At 34.8% G+C, this 16769-nt stretch overlaps 1 protein-coding gene across 1 annotated transcript in view; it reads left to right on the top strand.

The window, feature by feature from the left end:
* Window positions 1-16769, top strand: part of mtt (mangetout) — a 409542-nt gene that overhangs the window by 373273 nt on the left and 19500 nt on the right. Inside the window, exons 11-14 of the mRNA XM_067771149.1 lie at window positions 997-1130; window positions 7477-7667; window positions 11847-11981; window positions 13033-13195. Coding sequence (XP_067627250.1) covers window positions 997-1130; window positions 7477-7667; window positions 11847-11981; window positions 13033-13195 — 623 coding nt within the window. The remainder of the gene's footprint in view (window positions 1-996; window positions 1131-7476; window positions 7668-11846; window positions 11982-13032; window positions 13196-16769) is intronic.

The following is a 16769-nucleotide window of genomic DNA, read 5'->3' as shown; positions in this document are numbered from 1 at the left end:
AGCTGTAGAAGTCTTCTAGGCTTTTATGCTTTTTGTTGAAGATTCGACTACGGTTTTGTTGAAGTCCATGCGAATCTTGTCACTCTTTTCTCATATCTGAGCTCTCTTTGGCCTTCCTCTATGTCTCAATTTGTAATTATTGCGGATTTATCTTTTACGTCCTCAGACGTTTCAGCGTACCTGATGTCACACAAGTCCAGGCCGAGAATAGATCTCTGCGCCTGACAATATTGTCAATCTTCTCAGACTGTGATTTGCTACCTAGAGCTTCTACCCAAAAATTTGTCAGTTTTTCAAGCTTGAGTGAAAGGAGTTGCGAAATCTCTAATTTCGCAAAAAAATACATCCTTCCTTTGCAAGCAGAACACTGCAATTCGCAATATATATTATGCGTTCCTGCTGTGGATTGGTGAGCTTTGAACATCTTTCAACTTATTTTACGGACAAATCAATTTAGTATGTAGAACGTGTTTTCATCTTTTTTCTTACGTAGAACAAGTTTAAACAAGTTCTTATACTATCACTTTTGTGTGCATTGCTCTTTTTTACATCAATTTTTCTTTTATCCGTACAAAATTGCGAACTTATTTTTTCTTACCTAAATACACTTAAAGTGACAACAGACGATTTCACTTAATACTAATTAATCTTTCCATTTGATTCATTGAACAAACATTCCTTTGGCCATCAATCGCTGACAAACTAAAGCCTTGAATCACCTCTGTGAATCTTCAACGTACTTGCTAAATAACTTTCAAATTGTTCAAGAAGAAAGAAAACATTCACAGTTAACTATTATCTTTCACAATTAATCATCTATAAGCCCTTTATCTGTTTAAAAATGAATTTTGAAGTAGAACCCAACTAGCATACATTCTGTCGCGTTGTTAAGTTTCCAACAGATGACCCCCTTATCCCTATATATATGTATATGTCTTTGTTATTATCTATATCTAACATTTGGTATTTTCTTTTCCTTGCTCCTTTTTTTTGTAGAAGTACAATTCAAACTGTTGGATCCCAAGCCACCTGAATCCGTTTGCAGTTTGCCTTGTGAACGAGGGCAGGCCAAGAAGTATGTGGAGGGTGAAAGTTGTTGTTGGCATTGTTTCAACTGTTCAACGTATCAGGTAAGTTCAGACAAATATGCACTTATCACTTTGTCGGCAGCGGTTGAAATGACACGGAAGTAAATAAAATAAACTTGAACGGTGTACTCAAGCGTAGACGGACGCATAAGTTTTATATATATATTTACCCAACAAAAAATGTAAGCTCTTGTTAAGGTTTATTTCATTTAACCAATGCGTATACATATATGTATAATATACATTGTAGATATGCATATAAATGAGTTCCTATTTTTCTTGAGCCGTTTAACCAAATAGTGAGAGGGAGTGATAGAGGAGGAGGTCATGGGAGTGGGACCCGAAATCACACCCATTTGCATTGGGTAGGACTTCTACGAAAATCAAACAAGATTTTACACAAAGCGACTCCCTATCATGCAATTTCTTTAAGCTTATGCCAAAGAGGAAAATTCTGGATGAGGAGACATTAACAGTAGTAGTTCAGTATACCCAAAAAATCTGTTGCCGTATGCTGTTGTTGTTGATATAATTGGCCTTAGCAAACGAAGAGTAAACTCTGCCATCTCTTTTCCGCATAAAAAATTTTAAAAAAGGAGACTTTCGGTGAGCAAAGAAAATGCGATGTAATTGCGGAAAGTGTATCGGGGCATTTTCGTCTCGTTGACGTATATAAATTCTGAAATATATAGGACATTATCTATGTGGAAATCAGCATAAATAATGTACAAAAACAAAAAAAGAATCACTGAACTGTCGATTAAATAACTCCAATATTCAGTATTGCAAACTGGGGTTTATTAAGACTACTTTGGGAGTACTTCACAATTATATTTCACTTCACAACTAATAGCGTATTTAAATCAAACTGATTACTGATTCCTCAGCTTGCGCTGCTTTTATACTCTCCGTTTTCTCATTCACCCATTTCTCCTAAGGTCTTTTCATTTCACGAAAATCTGTTCCAGAGCAATTGTATTTCATGCTTGGTTACCTGCTATGTACTTGTATATTTGTAGTTTATGCTTTTCTTATAGCCATAAGCTACTTCGGGTGAATACTTCATGTGTGTGTGTGAGATATCTCTTCGTTGCCTTGTACATAAGCGTTGCCGCTTTTGTTGCTGTGATTATTTACTAACAACATAGTGATGCTGATATTCGCCACAATATGAAGAAACATTTTTTATTTATTTATTTATTTATTTTATTAATTCAGTCTACTGATTACAAATCTTACAGACTAGAATAATTATTTGTTTAATAATATTTTAGTTTCTTAATTAATTTATTAATTTAACATCCTCAATTAAATATTGAAAATAAAACAAGCTTGAACATATAAAAACTCACATTTAAATCTATCAATTCGGAATATTTGTTACAAAGAAGAACACATCTTGTAATGGGCTCATTCATCGAGTAGTCCTACTCTAATTTCATCCCGCGCATTCCTTTGAATAAAGCCTATCATTGCAAATGATTTGGATACAATGAAATCAATGTGCTTACTGAACGAGAGCTTTGTGGCGAAGATCACTCCTAAATTTTTGATGTCGGAACAACGAGTGAGATCATTGTTGTTCAACTCATAATTGTACAGAAGTACATTAGTCTTCCTTGTGAAAGATATGACAAAACATTTGTTGGTATTTAAGTATAGGTGATTTGATGTACACCAAATCTCAAAATTACTTAAATCAGATTGTCCATTTCTGCTATCAGAGATACTATCAACTCGATACAACATAGGTTTACGATACAGGTAAACTTTCTATCAACAGCTCTTTCATGATATTCTTCTTCTAACTTACAAGTACTTATGACACTTGTTGGGCATACACATACATATTCAGACATGCCAAAATATCCACCAAATTAGCCGCAAAGCCATACTGAGCCACCCAGTGGCCGTAGTAGACGCCTTGTTGTGTGTGGGTGGTATGGCTTCTGTGTTAAATGCGTTTGAGCTGAGCAGATAAATTGAAAAGTTTGTAATGCAATTTATTTACTTATTATATATCAGGAAAAATTTCCTTTATCGCATTTGTTTACTATTATAGCATTTGTAAGCTTATATCAGAGCCAGCCACAGCTGCCAAATTGGATTTTTGTTTAGAAATTGCATTGAAGTAAATTGAAAGAATTTAGTTCAATGAAAGAAATTTCCATATAACTCGAATGATTTTCCTTGCAAATACTTATTAAACTCGCTCACTTTTTACTTACACTAATGAATAACTGAGAAGTCCAGTGTGTAAAGAAAGGGAAGGCAAAAATATATATAAATCTTTTAAGAAGCTGCACTTTTCAGCTTATTTCTAAGTTGACACGAGTGATGCTCTGTGCAAGAAAATTCAAATATTAAAGTGTGCTTGTGCATATTTTCATAACATTTTCTTGAATATAAGTGTACTGGTAAAGAAAAATTATTTCTTATTGCTACTTGCTAATAAATGTTAGGTTAGTTTGAACTGGCCGCTCAGTAAGACCCCATATAGAATTAATATGTCCATAGTGTTACCAGAATTTGTTTGACGACCAAACGGAAAAACCCCAAGGTGCCAGGACTGATGGTATTAAATTACTCCGTCCTCTTGGTAAATGCTAGAAATTTTCTAGGACCTAGCTTAATTTTTGCCGCGAAATCTGGCAACTCCATCACCCCTTATAGTTAAGGCCTTTACCTGGCAGGCGCAGGACACGAACATAGAACGTGCTCAATCGTTTCTTACTGCAGCTCTCACTGCCTTCATCTGCTGTTACTGAAGATACCTAACTTTTAATCATGAGACGAAAGAAGGGGGTGTCCAGTTAGTATGCCAATCGTGAGCCTTAAATCTCCTCTCTTCTGAGATATATATGCCACTTTATGAGTATATTATCATAAGCTTTGCACATAAAAAAAAAAAAATAATAATAAATGTAAGGCGCGATAACCTCCGAAGAGATCTAAAGCCGAGCTTCTCTTCCAATTTGCGTCGAGCTCCTCTTGATTTTCCCTACAAATTGGCCGGACGGGATCTACATGTTTTATGCCGACTCCGAACGGCATCTACAAGGCAGATGAGTTTTCACTGAGAGCTTTTCATGGCAGAAATATACTCGGAGTGCTTGCCAAACACTGCCGAGGGGCGACCCCGCTTAGAAAAATTTTCTTCTAATTGGAAAACCTTATTTCTAAAATGTTGATGTTGCTTTGCCCAGGGTGTGAACCCAGGGCCGCCGTGCTTTGCACATGATCTTTGATATTGTGCAGCCCCGCGCTCATCGGCCTTTATGACCGGGAACCCATTGTATGTGTACGGTCCGGCCTAAAGAACGTTTTTTCAATGCTTATTTGCATTCCAGAACACTTCTTGATTAAGTACTGTATGTAATATATATATTGACGCGACTGCAGCTTAATCACGCTTCCCCTATTCCACCTAAAGGACGCTGCAGTAATGTGATAGCCTGTAGGATCTTCTAATTTTTGGATCGTTACAGTAAACAGCAGATGTGATCCCTTCCATTACTTGTTCAAGTGTTCCGTTTATAAAATACTCATTATTTACAGCACCACTCTGGTAGTATTTCACCATACGCACACTTCACTTTCAACGTTTAACTCAAACCGATTACTGCTTATTAGCTTGTGTTGCTTTTATATCTTCAGTCGCCTCGTTCGTCTATTTCTCCCAGGGTCTAGATGCCATCCGCGCTCTTTTTTGCTGTTTAAAGGCGTGTGTAATGTCTTCTCTCTTAGCTTATGCGTACATATGTGTGTAGCTATATTTTGCTTATCTGCTTGCACTTCTGCTGTGGTTTTGCAGCATTTATTTACTAGCTACTAGTGATGTATCTGCATTGCTAGTGAATGTTTCCCAAACCGAGTGAACTTTTTTTTCTGGTTTGCTCGAAATCACGTCTTTTCCAGCAACACATTCAATAGCAACCTAAAGCACACAAAACAAAAAAAGCTCTCATAAACTCAATGCGTACTTTTGTAAATTCCATATTATGGCTTTTAGGACTAAAAAATTCAATAGAATATTTACTTGAACGTGCATACTGTAAATGCTTTAAATATACTTTAAAATATATAATACTAGCTTATGCCCGTGGGTTTTACCCCACGTTTCTATAAAAATATGCAGGCTACGCGTAACTGGCCATGGGTAGAACATGAGTTGGTAAGATTGACTTCTGCTCACTGTTGTTATTTGATATATTAATATTTGTATCAGGATTCCCCGCACGAGCTTCATTGATAGAGATAGGAAATTTGAGTCATTTAAAATTGAAAAGACAAATCTATTGGTATCAATTAAATCCTTGGTTTCAAACTTTTTCGTTTTCGAAATTTTCCGGTAAAATGAATTACTTCAATGACATTCGTAAAATTTTGTGAAAAGCCGTGTCCCACTAAATAAGCATTGAGAATCGAAATAACGAAACATAAATATTATGATATTATGGGCCCTTTTTTAAGGCTCCATCGATGAGGAGATATTTCTAATGGCTCAGAAAATCTAATAAACTCAATCGGATATGCACAGCTTGAGACTCTTCCACGACTGTGTTAATAGAGCGATAAGTTGTCTTGGTTCTAGTGATATTAACATCCTCATTTTAAGGTGCCTAAAATGCTTTTCTCAAAAACTTTCAGGAGAAGAAATCAAATCTGTTAGTAAAGAAATAGGAATTTTGCCATAATTAATTTCAAGAAGTTGTTTTGCTAAGCTGCTGCTGAAGTGTTTCCGCTAAAATGCCCTCTCATATTTCTAAAGGGAGCAAATTTTTGTACGTAACGCCGTCTATAGACGAAAAAGCACGCATTTACTTTAACTGCGGCTATTCCAGCAAGTAACAGGAAAGCGCCACCTTTGGGATGATCACTACACCTTAAATTCTTAAGGGTTAGGTCTCAAACTTACAGTGACTGTTTATGAGTCATGGTGCACACATCGCACACCCTCATTTTGGCCTGACCGTTTGCTTATGTTGCACATCGGTGTATCAGATGTTTCCAAACAGTGGTCATTTAAATGCGGGGTTGAACGTCCACCACACAAAGCGTATCCGCGGTATCTGAGAAATCAACTGTCACAGTGATCTGCCTTTTTGCTCTTACATTAATTAATATCAGATTAAACAGAAATGTTTTTTTCCGGTTCCTGCAGGCGTATCCAAAAATACCTACCCTAAAGATAATAAACCCGAAAAGAATACTAAAGGAATAAAAGCCAAACCTTACTGTAAGGCAGCCATAGTTCTGAAAGTCCCATTTGTCTTTTTTTTTTTTTTTTTCAATTCCATATATTACTGGTGCTGTCGTCATAAAGCTCCTTACCTTATTTCATTATTCCATTTGTATTCCTTCTTACCCAACCCTTATTTTCTTAGTGGTGTTGGGGATTAATCCAATTTAACTCTTTACTGGATTTCAATATTACATGAATACTTCCAGAGTTATGCTGTATCAAACATTCCATTTGTATGGTAGGTGCCACTCCCTTTCTTTATATTGAAGTTATGTTTAGCCTATGACTATCTTTGGAAGGTTTCTAGCGGGTGATTCAAATTTAGTTGTGATTGGCCGATCCGTTTATGGCGCAACCCGATTTATACCTACATGCAAACATTTATCATTTCAGCTTTATATATATATAGATATGAGATGTGGATAGACTGAAGTTAACAAACAATTTTAACAGCGGAAAATTACTAAGCATCCAAAAAGAATAATAGCCAAAGAACTCTGTAGTCAAGATTTACCGGTTATAATAACCTATGTTTGTACGGCAGCCATAGTTCTGAAAAATCCCTTTTGTAGGGAAGGTGCCACGCCCCCTTTTCCCCAATTCCACATTTTACAGAAGGTGTTAGGACTTAACCTCATATAGCTCTTTACCAATTTTCATTATCTTACCATTACTACATCCAGAGATGTACAGTACGATAAATTACATTTATATGGGAGGTCCCACGCCCCCTTCTCCCCCACCCCACATTTTCTTGACGGTTTTAGGGATTGACGTCATATAACTCCCTACTGAATTTCAATGTTCTAGCATAAATACCTTCAGAGTTATGTAGTACGAAATATTCATTTTGGATGGGAGGTGCCACGCCTCTTTTATATATCAACATTATTTTTGACCTATGACCATCCTTGGAAGGTTTCTAGTGAGTTGTGTAAATTTGGTTGTGATCGGTCGATCCGTTTATGACGCAACTCGATCTATACCTACATACATAATTTGAATTTTATATATATAGATATTCATAAATACATGAATATGTATGTCATTTCTTCCGCTCATTAATTTTTTTAACTTCTAGCAATAATCTTAATTTTTTCTATTTTTTGTTTCTGTTACCTTTTTCCTACTCTAATTTCACAGATTCGTCACCCTATCGACGAGACTCAATGTTTAACTTGTCAGTTGGGAACTTTACCCGATGCCACTAAACAAATCTGCCAAAAAATACCAGAGATTTATTTACGACCCGAATCTGCTTGGGCAATTGGTGCAATGGTATTCAGCGCCACAGGCATATTAGTTACGCTGTTTGTTGTTGGCGTTTTTATGCGGTAAGTATGCTTAACATAAAATACTGTTGCTAATTTTAAGTTTAATATGGATAGTTTGCGGTGTTTGGGATTTAATTTTGAAGTATTTTGAATTCTACAGCTGAACTTAGCTTACGACAATGGTTACTAAGACATGTTTCTCAGTTTCACTTCTTCCTCAGCTAGCTTTTCAGGAGCTACGTTTTAAACACCGAATTGCCAGAAACACGGTTTGCTAATGTGTCTAGGTTTTGCTATTTTGTTGCTTGATACTTAAAACATAATTAGGTACATATGTATGTATAGTATATTCTTTCAATTGATATTGTGGGGAATATGTTTAGGCTCGTTCAACAGAACATGAACTTTTTAATTTCGTACTTCATATTTTATATAAAAAAATCAACTTAAACAGTGAAAGTTGCTACATAGCGAGAAAGATGAGGGATCTTATTAGTGCGAGCTGTACATCTATGTACTACCTTCAACTCTGAATTCCATAGCAAACTGTCAAAAGTGGCAAAATATTGATTTGATTGTTTTCTTCTCTTTTACATAGTTCATACTTTTTTCTTATCGTGTTAAGCCAAATACATATATAAGTCACTCCGTTTGTCGGCTTTTGCCGTTATTTGTTTTTTAAAAATATTTTCTATAACTGTTTTACATGTTATATACATACTTATATTCTAAGTAGTCTCTAATAGCGTTTTTCATTTATTTTTCTTACATTTGTTATTATTCGAGTCTCTTTGTTTTCCTTTCCTTTCGACTGTTTTTTTTTATACCTTTCATGAACTTGAAATGGTATATTAACTTTGGTCCGATGTTTGTAACGTTGAAAAATATAGAAGATAGACTCACCATTAAGTATACCGAATTGATCAGGGCGACGAGCTGAGTCGATATAGCCATGTCCGTCTGTTCGTCCGTCCGTCCGTCCGTCCGTCTGTTTGTTTGAACGCAAACTAGTCCCTCAAATTTTGAGATATATCAATGAAATTTGGCACAAGGATGTATTTTTTATTATATTATACATTTGTCGGATCCGGTAGGATCGGACCACTATAACATATATCTCCCATACAACAGATCGTTCACATAAGACGATTTTGGTCATTCCTGCCGCAATTTAGAAAGTATAAACGTGAAACTCAGTGATATATATTTGAATATATCATAGAAGATTTTTTAAAAAAATCACTTTGATCGGAGCTATATGTAGTGTATATCCCATACAACCGGTCGTTCAGATAAAAAGATTTTTGGCAATTTCTCCCTTAATTTCCAACATAAAAACGTTAAACTTGGTGATATTTATTCTAATATATGATAGAAGATTTCCTGTAAAACTTATTTCGATCGGAGCTATATATAATATATATCCCGATCTTTCAGTTAAGGAGCTTTTTTGCCATTTTTATTTTATATTTATCTTAAAAATCGTTTAGGTATGTACATCTGTTCACTATATATTTCTTATCTTATACATCCGATTATTTGGAGATTACGAATGAGATAAGATTATTGTTCAGCCCCATTCATGAAAGGTATGAAGTCTTCGGCACAGCCGAAAACAGTCCCGTCCTTACTTGTTTTTTTTTATTGTACGCAAATTTTACCTCAGGCGAATATTCTTCCTAGTTAAATATGCAGCAACAGGTGAGAGGGTCAACAAATAACTTTAAACGTCGTTGTATTGTAAGGAATCAAGTAAGGTACCAATAGTTGTTATATTTACCACGCAGAAAAAGTGGGAGACAGTTACACAAAGCGACGGTTTCGCAATACAGGTTAAATAACTACCTTCGAAGTGGTGCTCATCGGATACAAAGTGGCACAGTTTGTAGACAAAATTGTACCAAGAGCGCTTAACCGTTTCACTACCGTACCACAAGTATCGGACTAACACTTTCGAAGCAAATTTTTCAGACACCTATAATACCCCAGATGGCAAAAACAAAACTTAAAACCAATCAATGTCCAATGTTAAAACTGACTTTTGGATAAATAGCGAGGGTCTCTTAGTGCATTAGTTTTGGGTTAGTTCTTAACTAGTGGGACTCATTGCAATGTAGTTAAACAACTAAGCACCGAGAACAAGTAGAATGAAGAGTAGAATGTTCCACAGTATTTTTTTAAAGAGTTTTTTCTTTTTACTACCTTTATATTAAGACCCTTTCATGTTTGTCCCTCATTTCCATACGCATTTTTTACCCACGGAAAAGTCGTTTTCGGTAACTTCCCGTTGAGCGAGACACTTGATACTTAGAAAATAGTTCATATCGGGGGGATATTACAATGCAACTGAAAAAAAATCAGCTAGGTGGCGCACAGATCGAGATATACAGAAAATTTATTTTAAAATGGAAATTTTGCGATCGACTTTTAACTAACTTCTCAGTGATACAGAGACTTGAAACTTAGCACATAGTTTGCGAGTCGATGGCACTACAATTCGTGGAAAACAAAATGCGGTCAGGTGGCAGACGAGTCGAGATAAACGAAAATCCCTGAAAAAACGCAGGCAATCTTGCGATCGATTTTTAAGTAACTTCCCTGTGAGCTAGACTCTTGAAACTTGCGCCGTGAGTCGGAACCCGGTGACAATGCAATATTTGGTCAAAACAATTTCGCTAGGCGGCGCATGGATCGAGATATGAAGAAAATTATTTTTGATTTGAGAATTTTTCAATCCATTTTTAACTAACTTGCCGGTGACCTAGAGACTTGAAACTTGGCACACAGTTCGAGGCTTGGTGACAATATAATTTACAGAACACAAGATTCTGCTAGGTGGCGCGTTAAGTGAGATAACTACAAATCCTTGAAAAACGAGGGGAATCTTGTAATCGATTTTTGAGTAACTTGCCGGTGAGCTGGAGATATGAAATTTGAGCCGTAAGTCAGAACCCGGTGACAATGCAATATTTTATAAAAAAAATTCCGCTAGGTGGCGCATGGATGGAGATATTAGAAAGATTAATTTTAATTTGGGAATTTTTTAATCCATTTTTAACTAACTTCTCGGTGACCTAGAGACTTGAAACTTGGCACACAATTCGAGGCTTGGTGACAATATAATTTACGGAACATAAAATTCCGCTAGGTAGCGCGTTAAGTGAGATAACTACAAATAATTTAAAATGGGGGGAATCTTGCGATCGATTTTCGAGTAACTTCCCGATGAGCTAGAGACATGAAACTTGGGCCGTAAGTCAGAACTCGGTGACAATACAATATTTTATCAAAAAAATTCCGCTAGGTGGCGCATGGATCGAGATGTTGAGAAAACTAATTTTAAATTGGGAAGCTTGCAATCGATTTTTAACTAACTTCCTAGATATCTAGAGACTTGAAAGCTGAAATATAGTTTAAAACTCGGTGACAGTGCAATGTTTGATCAAAAAATTTGAGCTACGTAACGCACAAGTCGAACTATTTAGAAGATTAGGACATACCTTCATGGCTACCCTCTTGAGTGTTGCAGGCGTTGTAGAATTCCACCACGTTGAAGCCCCAACTCAATGCACGTCCTTGCATACTTTTAGGCGTCCGCGACTTTCACCACGATACTTTTGGACTTTCAGGCGTATGGGAATTTTAGCACGGTTTTCAGCTGTGCAAATTAAGAAGCTGACAAACGAGGTGGAATTCTCTTGTTATGAAGTCAGGTGGAATTCTGTTGTTTTCGCCAGTGTTGTCAGCGAAAATTCCACTTATACTATTAAATATTGCTATTTTGAACAAATAAATAAAGATAAGAATTTTCACTTAAGAATTATTTCAATTATTTCATTAAGAAATTACTAATCAAAGTTGGAATTGCCTTTTTGTAGGCAATTAATGATTAAAAAATTTTAAGTACTACCTTTATATAAATGAACCAAAAAATAGAAGGCAATTTTTCCTTTAATACAGACATAGTCTTGTTGAATTTTGACTAAAAAACTTTAAAAATAGCTCTTGTAAAAGAATTTTCGGATTCAAAATTATAAAGGTAGAGCGCGTGTTTAAATTTTAAATAATAAATTAGTTAATCCCAAGTACATGGTTTGCCTTAAATTGAAAGACTGCTCTCCACCTTTATAGTTTTAAATCCCTATTTTTTGTTTTTTTTCTATTTAGAAAATTTCAATGCAATTTCAATGAATCATTGGCTTATTTCTTTTACCATTTTCTATTCATATTATTTTACAGCCACAATGATACTCCCATCGTACGCGCTTCTGGTCGAGAGCTGAGCTATATTTTACTCGCTGGTATATTGATGTGCTATGCCGTTACATTTGCATTGGTATTGAAGCCTACAAATATAGTTTGTGCATTTCAACGGTATGTTTGTTTGATAGATAATGGCGTATTTGAAATAAAAAAAAATTTAAAAATAGACATTAGGAATTTTAGAAAGAGTTTTCATCTTATTTTTAATTAAACAGCAGCGAACACGAAAATGGCAGTTTTGATTTAATTCTCTTAATTTTCTTGAAAACTGTTTTTTGTTTTCATTTTTCGAACGCCTCTATAAAATACAACAGAAATTGCGACTTTTCTTAAATTTTTTTTTCTATTTTTGTGTGCAGCACATTTTTAATTTATTTTTTGTTTTAAAAAATTTTAAATCAAAACAAAAAATTTATAACTTTTTTTTAAAAACCTTTTTAATTTTTAAAGATTTGTCTAAAAATTGTTTTTCAGCGTTTTTTTGGAAGTGGCTATTGGTTTAGAAAAAATGTTTTTTTACTGTCTAGAATAAAGTTTAATAAAGAAAAGAGCAAAATAAAAAAAGGGTTTTTAGTTGTAAAATTTGTGTTTTGAATTTTTCGTACGAATTGGGATATCCTTTTCTTTGTTATGAAAAGTTGTTTAATTTATAAGAGAAAACATTTTATGGAAAAAAACACAAGTTATTAGTTTTTATGTTTCACATGTTTTGTACTGAATCTTGTTCTTCAAAAACATATTAAAATGTTAAAAAATTTAATAAGATTGCATATCGCGTTTTCTTTTATTTTGCTTCAAGAGCGTAACACATTTTAAATTTATATTATTCCAATTTCAAATATTAAAACAAAAAAAATTTTAAAATAATTTATGAAAAAAAACAATTGTTTAATGATATATTTCGACCATAGTTTTAAATTTCTCTGCATCAAAAACATTAACAAATTGGTTTTTGCTAAATTTTGTATATATTTTTTTTATTAAGTATTGCCTTTAATATCCAAATAAATTCTTACGGTTAGTGTACTGTAAAACGATTTATTTTCAATCTGGCAAACTAAAATACTTCATAAAAAGCACAGAAAATTTCTATAAATTAATTTCAAAAAAATCTAAATATCATTATTTCTTGCTTTCTAATGCTTTTTACATTCCTCCATAGCTTCATTGTTGGGTTTTGCTTCACAGTCGTCTATGCGGCGCTGCTAACAAAAACAAATCGGATAGCGCGTATTTTCAAGGCAGGCAAACAATCAGCTAAACGACCTTCCTTCATAAGTCCCAAATCACAGTTGGTTATATGCTCATTTCTTATTTTTATACAAGTAAGTATGGCTAACAACAGCAAAATAGTTAAATCAAATAGTTTTAACAAAAATGAAAAAAAAATATGTTACCCGGTCTATGAAAAGGTGGCTTATGACTCAAAAAAAAAAGAAATTACGAGAAACAGCTGTTAAAGGTAAACAATGCATTTCTTCAGTTCCTTAGTAGTTTTTCTTTTGCATTATGTACAGTCATGCCCAAAAGGCAAAGCACAAACCAGTTTCTGACCAATATTTTGGCTCCATTGCCATCGAGCAAAATGCTATCAAAAAAATTTGAGGATGCTTCACCAGCCACCAAAGTGGCATCGAAGAAACCAAAGGCTTCATCGTCTTTCATTTCTCCTCTTTTTTCTCTAGATTTTTAGTACACTTCTAAGAAAGTTAGGACTTTCTATTTTTCACCACGAGAAAGAACGTCTCAAAAATATCGAAACCAGAAAAAAAGTGGAAAACATTTTTTTGAGTCATAAGCCACATTTTCATAGACCGGGTCACATATAAATAAAACAAGAAAATGTAAGATAAAGTGTAATAAAAGAACTAGATAAGGAAATAGTAATAACAAATAAGGAAGTATAAGTTCGGGTGAAACCGAACATTACGTACCCAGCTGTACACTTGAAATCATGTTGTTGTTTGTTTTGTGCGCTTAATAGTGTTACAAGTCTGCGGAATAATAGTAGTTAGTAGTAGTAGTAGTAGTTTATTATTCATTTTGCTTATATCTACACAAATTTTAAATATAATTACAATAATGCAAAGTATTAATATAAATTCAAGATAAAAGAAAAGTTAGGGCTTTGCAAAACAAATACCAATCCTATTTTTGTTAATAATACAGTGGGGTGGACTGTAAAATTAATGGTAAATTTTTACATGAGGTTATAAAGGTAACAAAATAACAAAACTTGCAAATTCATAACAAAATTGTGTACATAAGGTGGGTTGAGTAAAAGTGAATAGTATTCAAAAATAAACAGAAGAAATTAATTAAATTACAACTCTTAAGAAATCAAATTTTTAATTATCTGTCCGAAGCAAAACTTCGATTTCGAGATACGACCTGCTTAGAAGGAAGGATTTCACATATTTAAAAAACGGGCGAAGATTCCTTAAGGCCCGAACTTCTACTGGTAGTGCATTGAATAGTTTACGAGACACTATTGTATAAAATTTGTTAGAGTGTGTGGTTCTCCAAGAAGGCACAGCGACGGTGTTGTTTGTGTTTCTCCTCAGATTATATACTTCAGATGCCATGCTTTCCAGATAACCACATCTAAGGAAAAAAACTTTTAAAACTTTAAAATAATATAGGTCTCTCACTGGAAGAATGATTAACCTTCTAAAAAGCTCCCTTGAGGAGTGCATTCGGTTCACCTTGCATATTTTCGTTATTACACACTTTTGCAATGTTATAAGTGGTTGAATTTTGTTCAAGCTGGCGCCTCCCCAACAGGTGATTCCATGTAGCAATTTTGAGTGAAATAATGCGTAGTAAACTGTTTTCATAGTTTTACTAGAGCAGTAATTCTTGAGTTAATAGAAGCAGCGTAGTGAATATTGCAAATATTTTTTCAAACGGGAAATGTGCCTAGACCAATTCATATTACAGTCAACGATTATACCTAGGTATTGAAATTCCTCTACTATGCCAATTACAAAGCAATTGGCGCTACAGGATGTAAGAGAATTGAAAGTACAAGACCTTAGCTCAGGACATAAATGTTGATGAAGGGTGAAGCGTTCGCAATCTGAAGAGTGAAAAGTTATGTTGACATCTGGAGGTTGCCTTGAATTCAAGCTATAAAACATTAACTTAGTTTTACTGCTGATGACGAGTTTATGTTTTGCGAACCAAGATCTTAATAGAGAGACATCATAATTTATATTAGCAATTAGGTCAACAAAACTACCTGAGCCATATGCTAATGCAAGAGCGGCAGCAAATGCAGTAACATTTCCTTTAAAGGGTAAGTAAAAAATGGAATTTATATAAACTAGGAAAATAATAGGGCCCAGCACGGAACCTTGTGGAACCCCAACTATTATTGATTTAGGGTCACTGAGAGAGTCTTGAATTCTTACCCTTTGCACCCTACCTGTTAGATAAGATCTGAACCAGTCGTGTATAGACCCACGAAAGCCGGCACAGTATAATTTATTCAGTAAATATTTATGGTCAACTGTATCAAAAGCCTTCGTAATGTCAAGGAAGAGACCCCCGCAGCTTTTTTTGCTATCCAACCCTTTGCAAATGAATGAACAAAATTCTAGGAGCGCATCTTCAGTAGAACGGCCCGACCTGAACCCGAACTGCCTCGAGCTAAAGAAATTTTTGCTTTTAAGAAATAGTAATATACGGTTTTTTAGTGCTGTCTCGAAAATTTTAGAGATGGATGGCAACAGAGAAATCGGTCTATAATTATTTGTATCCTTCTTGTCACCCCTTTTAAATAGGGGTAAAACTATCGCACATTTCAGCTGGTCAGGGAAGACACCGATGTAAACACTGGTATTAAAAAGATATTTCAAATGTCTATTAAATTAAGGGCTGTGTTCTCAAGCAGTTTATTTGATATCCCATCAAAACCACACGAACTGGAGTTGTTTAGATTTTTAGTAATTTTTAGAATCTCCAACCCTGTGATGGGTTCAAACAAAAAACTATTTCTGGAACCGGATACGTCATTAGTCGACAAAATACACTTGCATGGGGTAGGATGCGACTGCCCTACTGCTACAAAGAACTCATTAAGTACCGCGGAAACGCCGGACGGATCTGAAATAGTTTTGCCCAGCTCGTTTAAACAAATTACTTGCTCATCACTTGCGCAGTTCCTATTGACAACGCTATTAATAAGTTTCCATTCTTTTTGCGAGTTCCCATGGCAATCTACAAATCTATTCCGGAAATAGTTATCACGCTGTACAGCGATATCTTTCCTTAAATCTTTGCATAATTTGCTAAAACGAGAGTGGAGTTCCCGATTGAATGGATGTTTACGACATTTACTGCCTAACTTATTTTTAAGTTTAATTTTTTTAACTAAATTCAGGGTAATCCAGGGTTTTAGTTTGGTTTTGTGTCTTCGCGGGGTACAAGTGTAGCTTGCACATCTTATATGATATTGCAATATACCTATAAACAGCGAGTACGCTTTTGAGATATCATGTTCCGTATACACCCTAACCCAATCTTCGTGACGAAGCCTGTCATTCAGCAACGCATAATTTATTTTATGTATAGTACCTAGTTTTTTTGATTGTTTATTTCTCTGGCATAAGTTTTCTCTTTTAATCGCGGTCATGGTATGATCAGTGATTTGAAGGTCCAAGTTTAGACCCCTGGAAGTACACATGTTAGTAAATCTACAAAAGACATGATCCAAACAGGTTCCCGAAGAAATTCTGGTTGGTTCGTTGAGATAAGAAATAAAACCATGACTAGCCATAAGGGTTAGATAGTTTTCGGCTGTTGTATTTGACTGGAGTATTTCCAGATTTAGGTCACCTAATAAGACTGTATTGCTTGATCTCTCATCATCTAAAAAGTTGGAAAATCCTTCCAGAA

Source organism: Eurosta solidaginis, chromosome 3 (genome assembly GCF_040869045.1).
Source record: "Eurosta solidaginis isolate ZX-2024a chromosome 3, ASM4086904v1, whole genome shotgun sequence".
Lineage (NCBI taxonomy): Eukaryota > Metazoa > Arthropoda > Insecta > Diptera > Tephritidae > Eurosta > Eurosta solidaginis.
The sequence above is the reverse complement of the archived record's forward strand: the minus strand, read 5'-3'. Positions and strand labels throughout refer to the sequence as shown.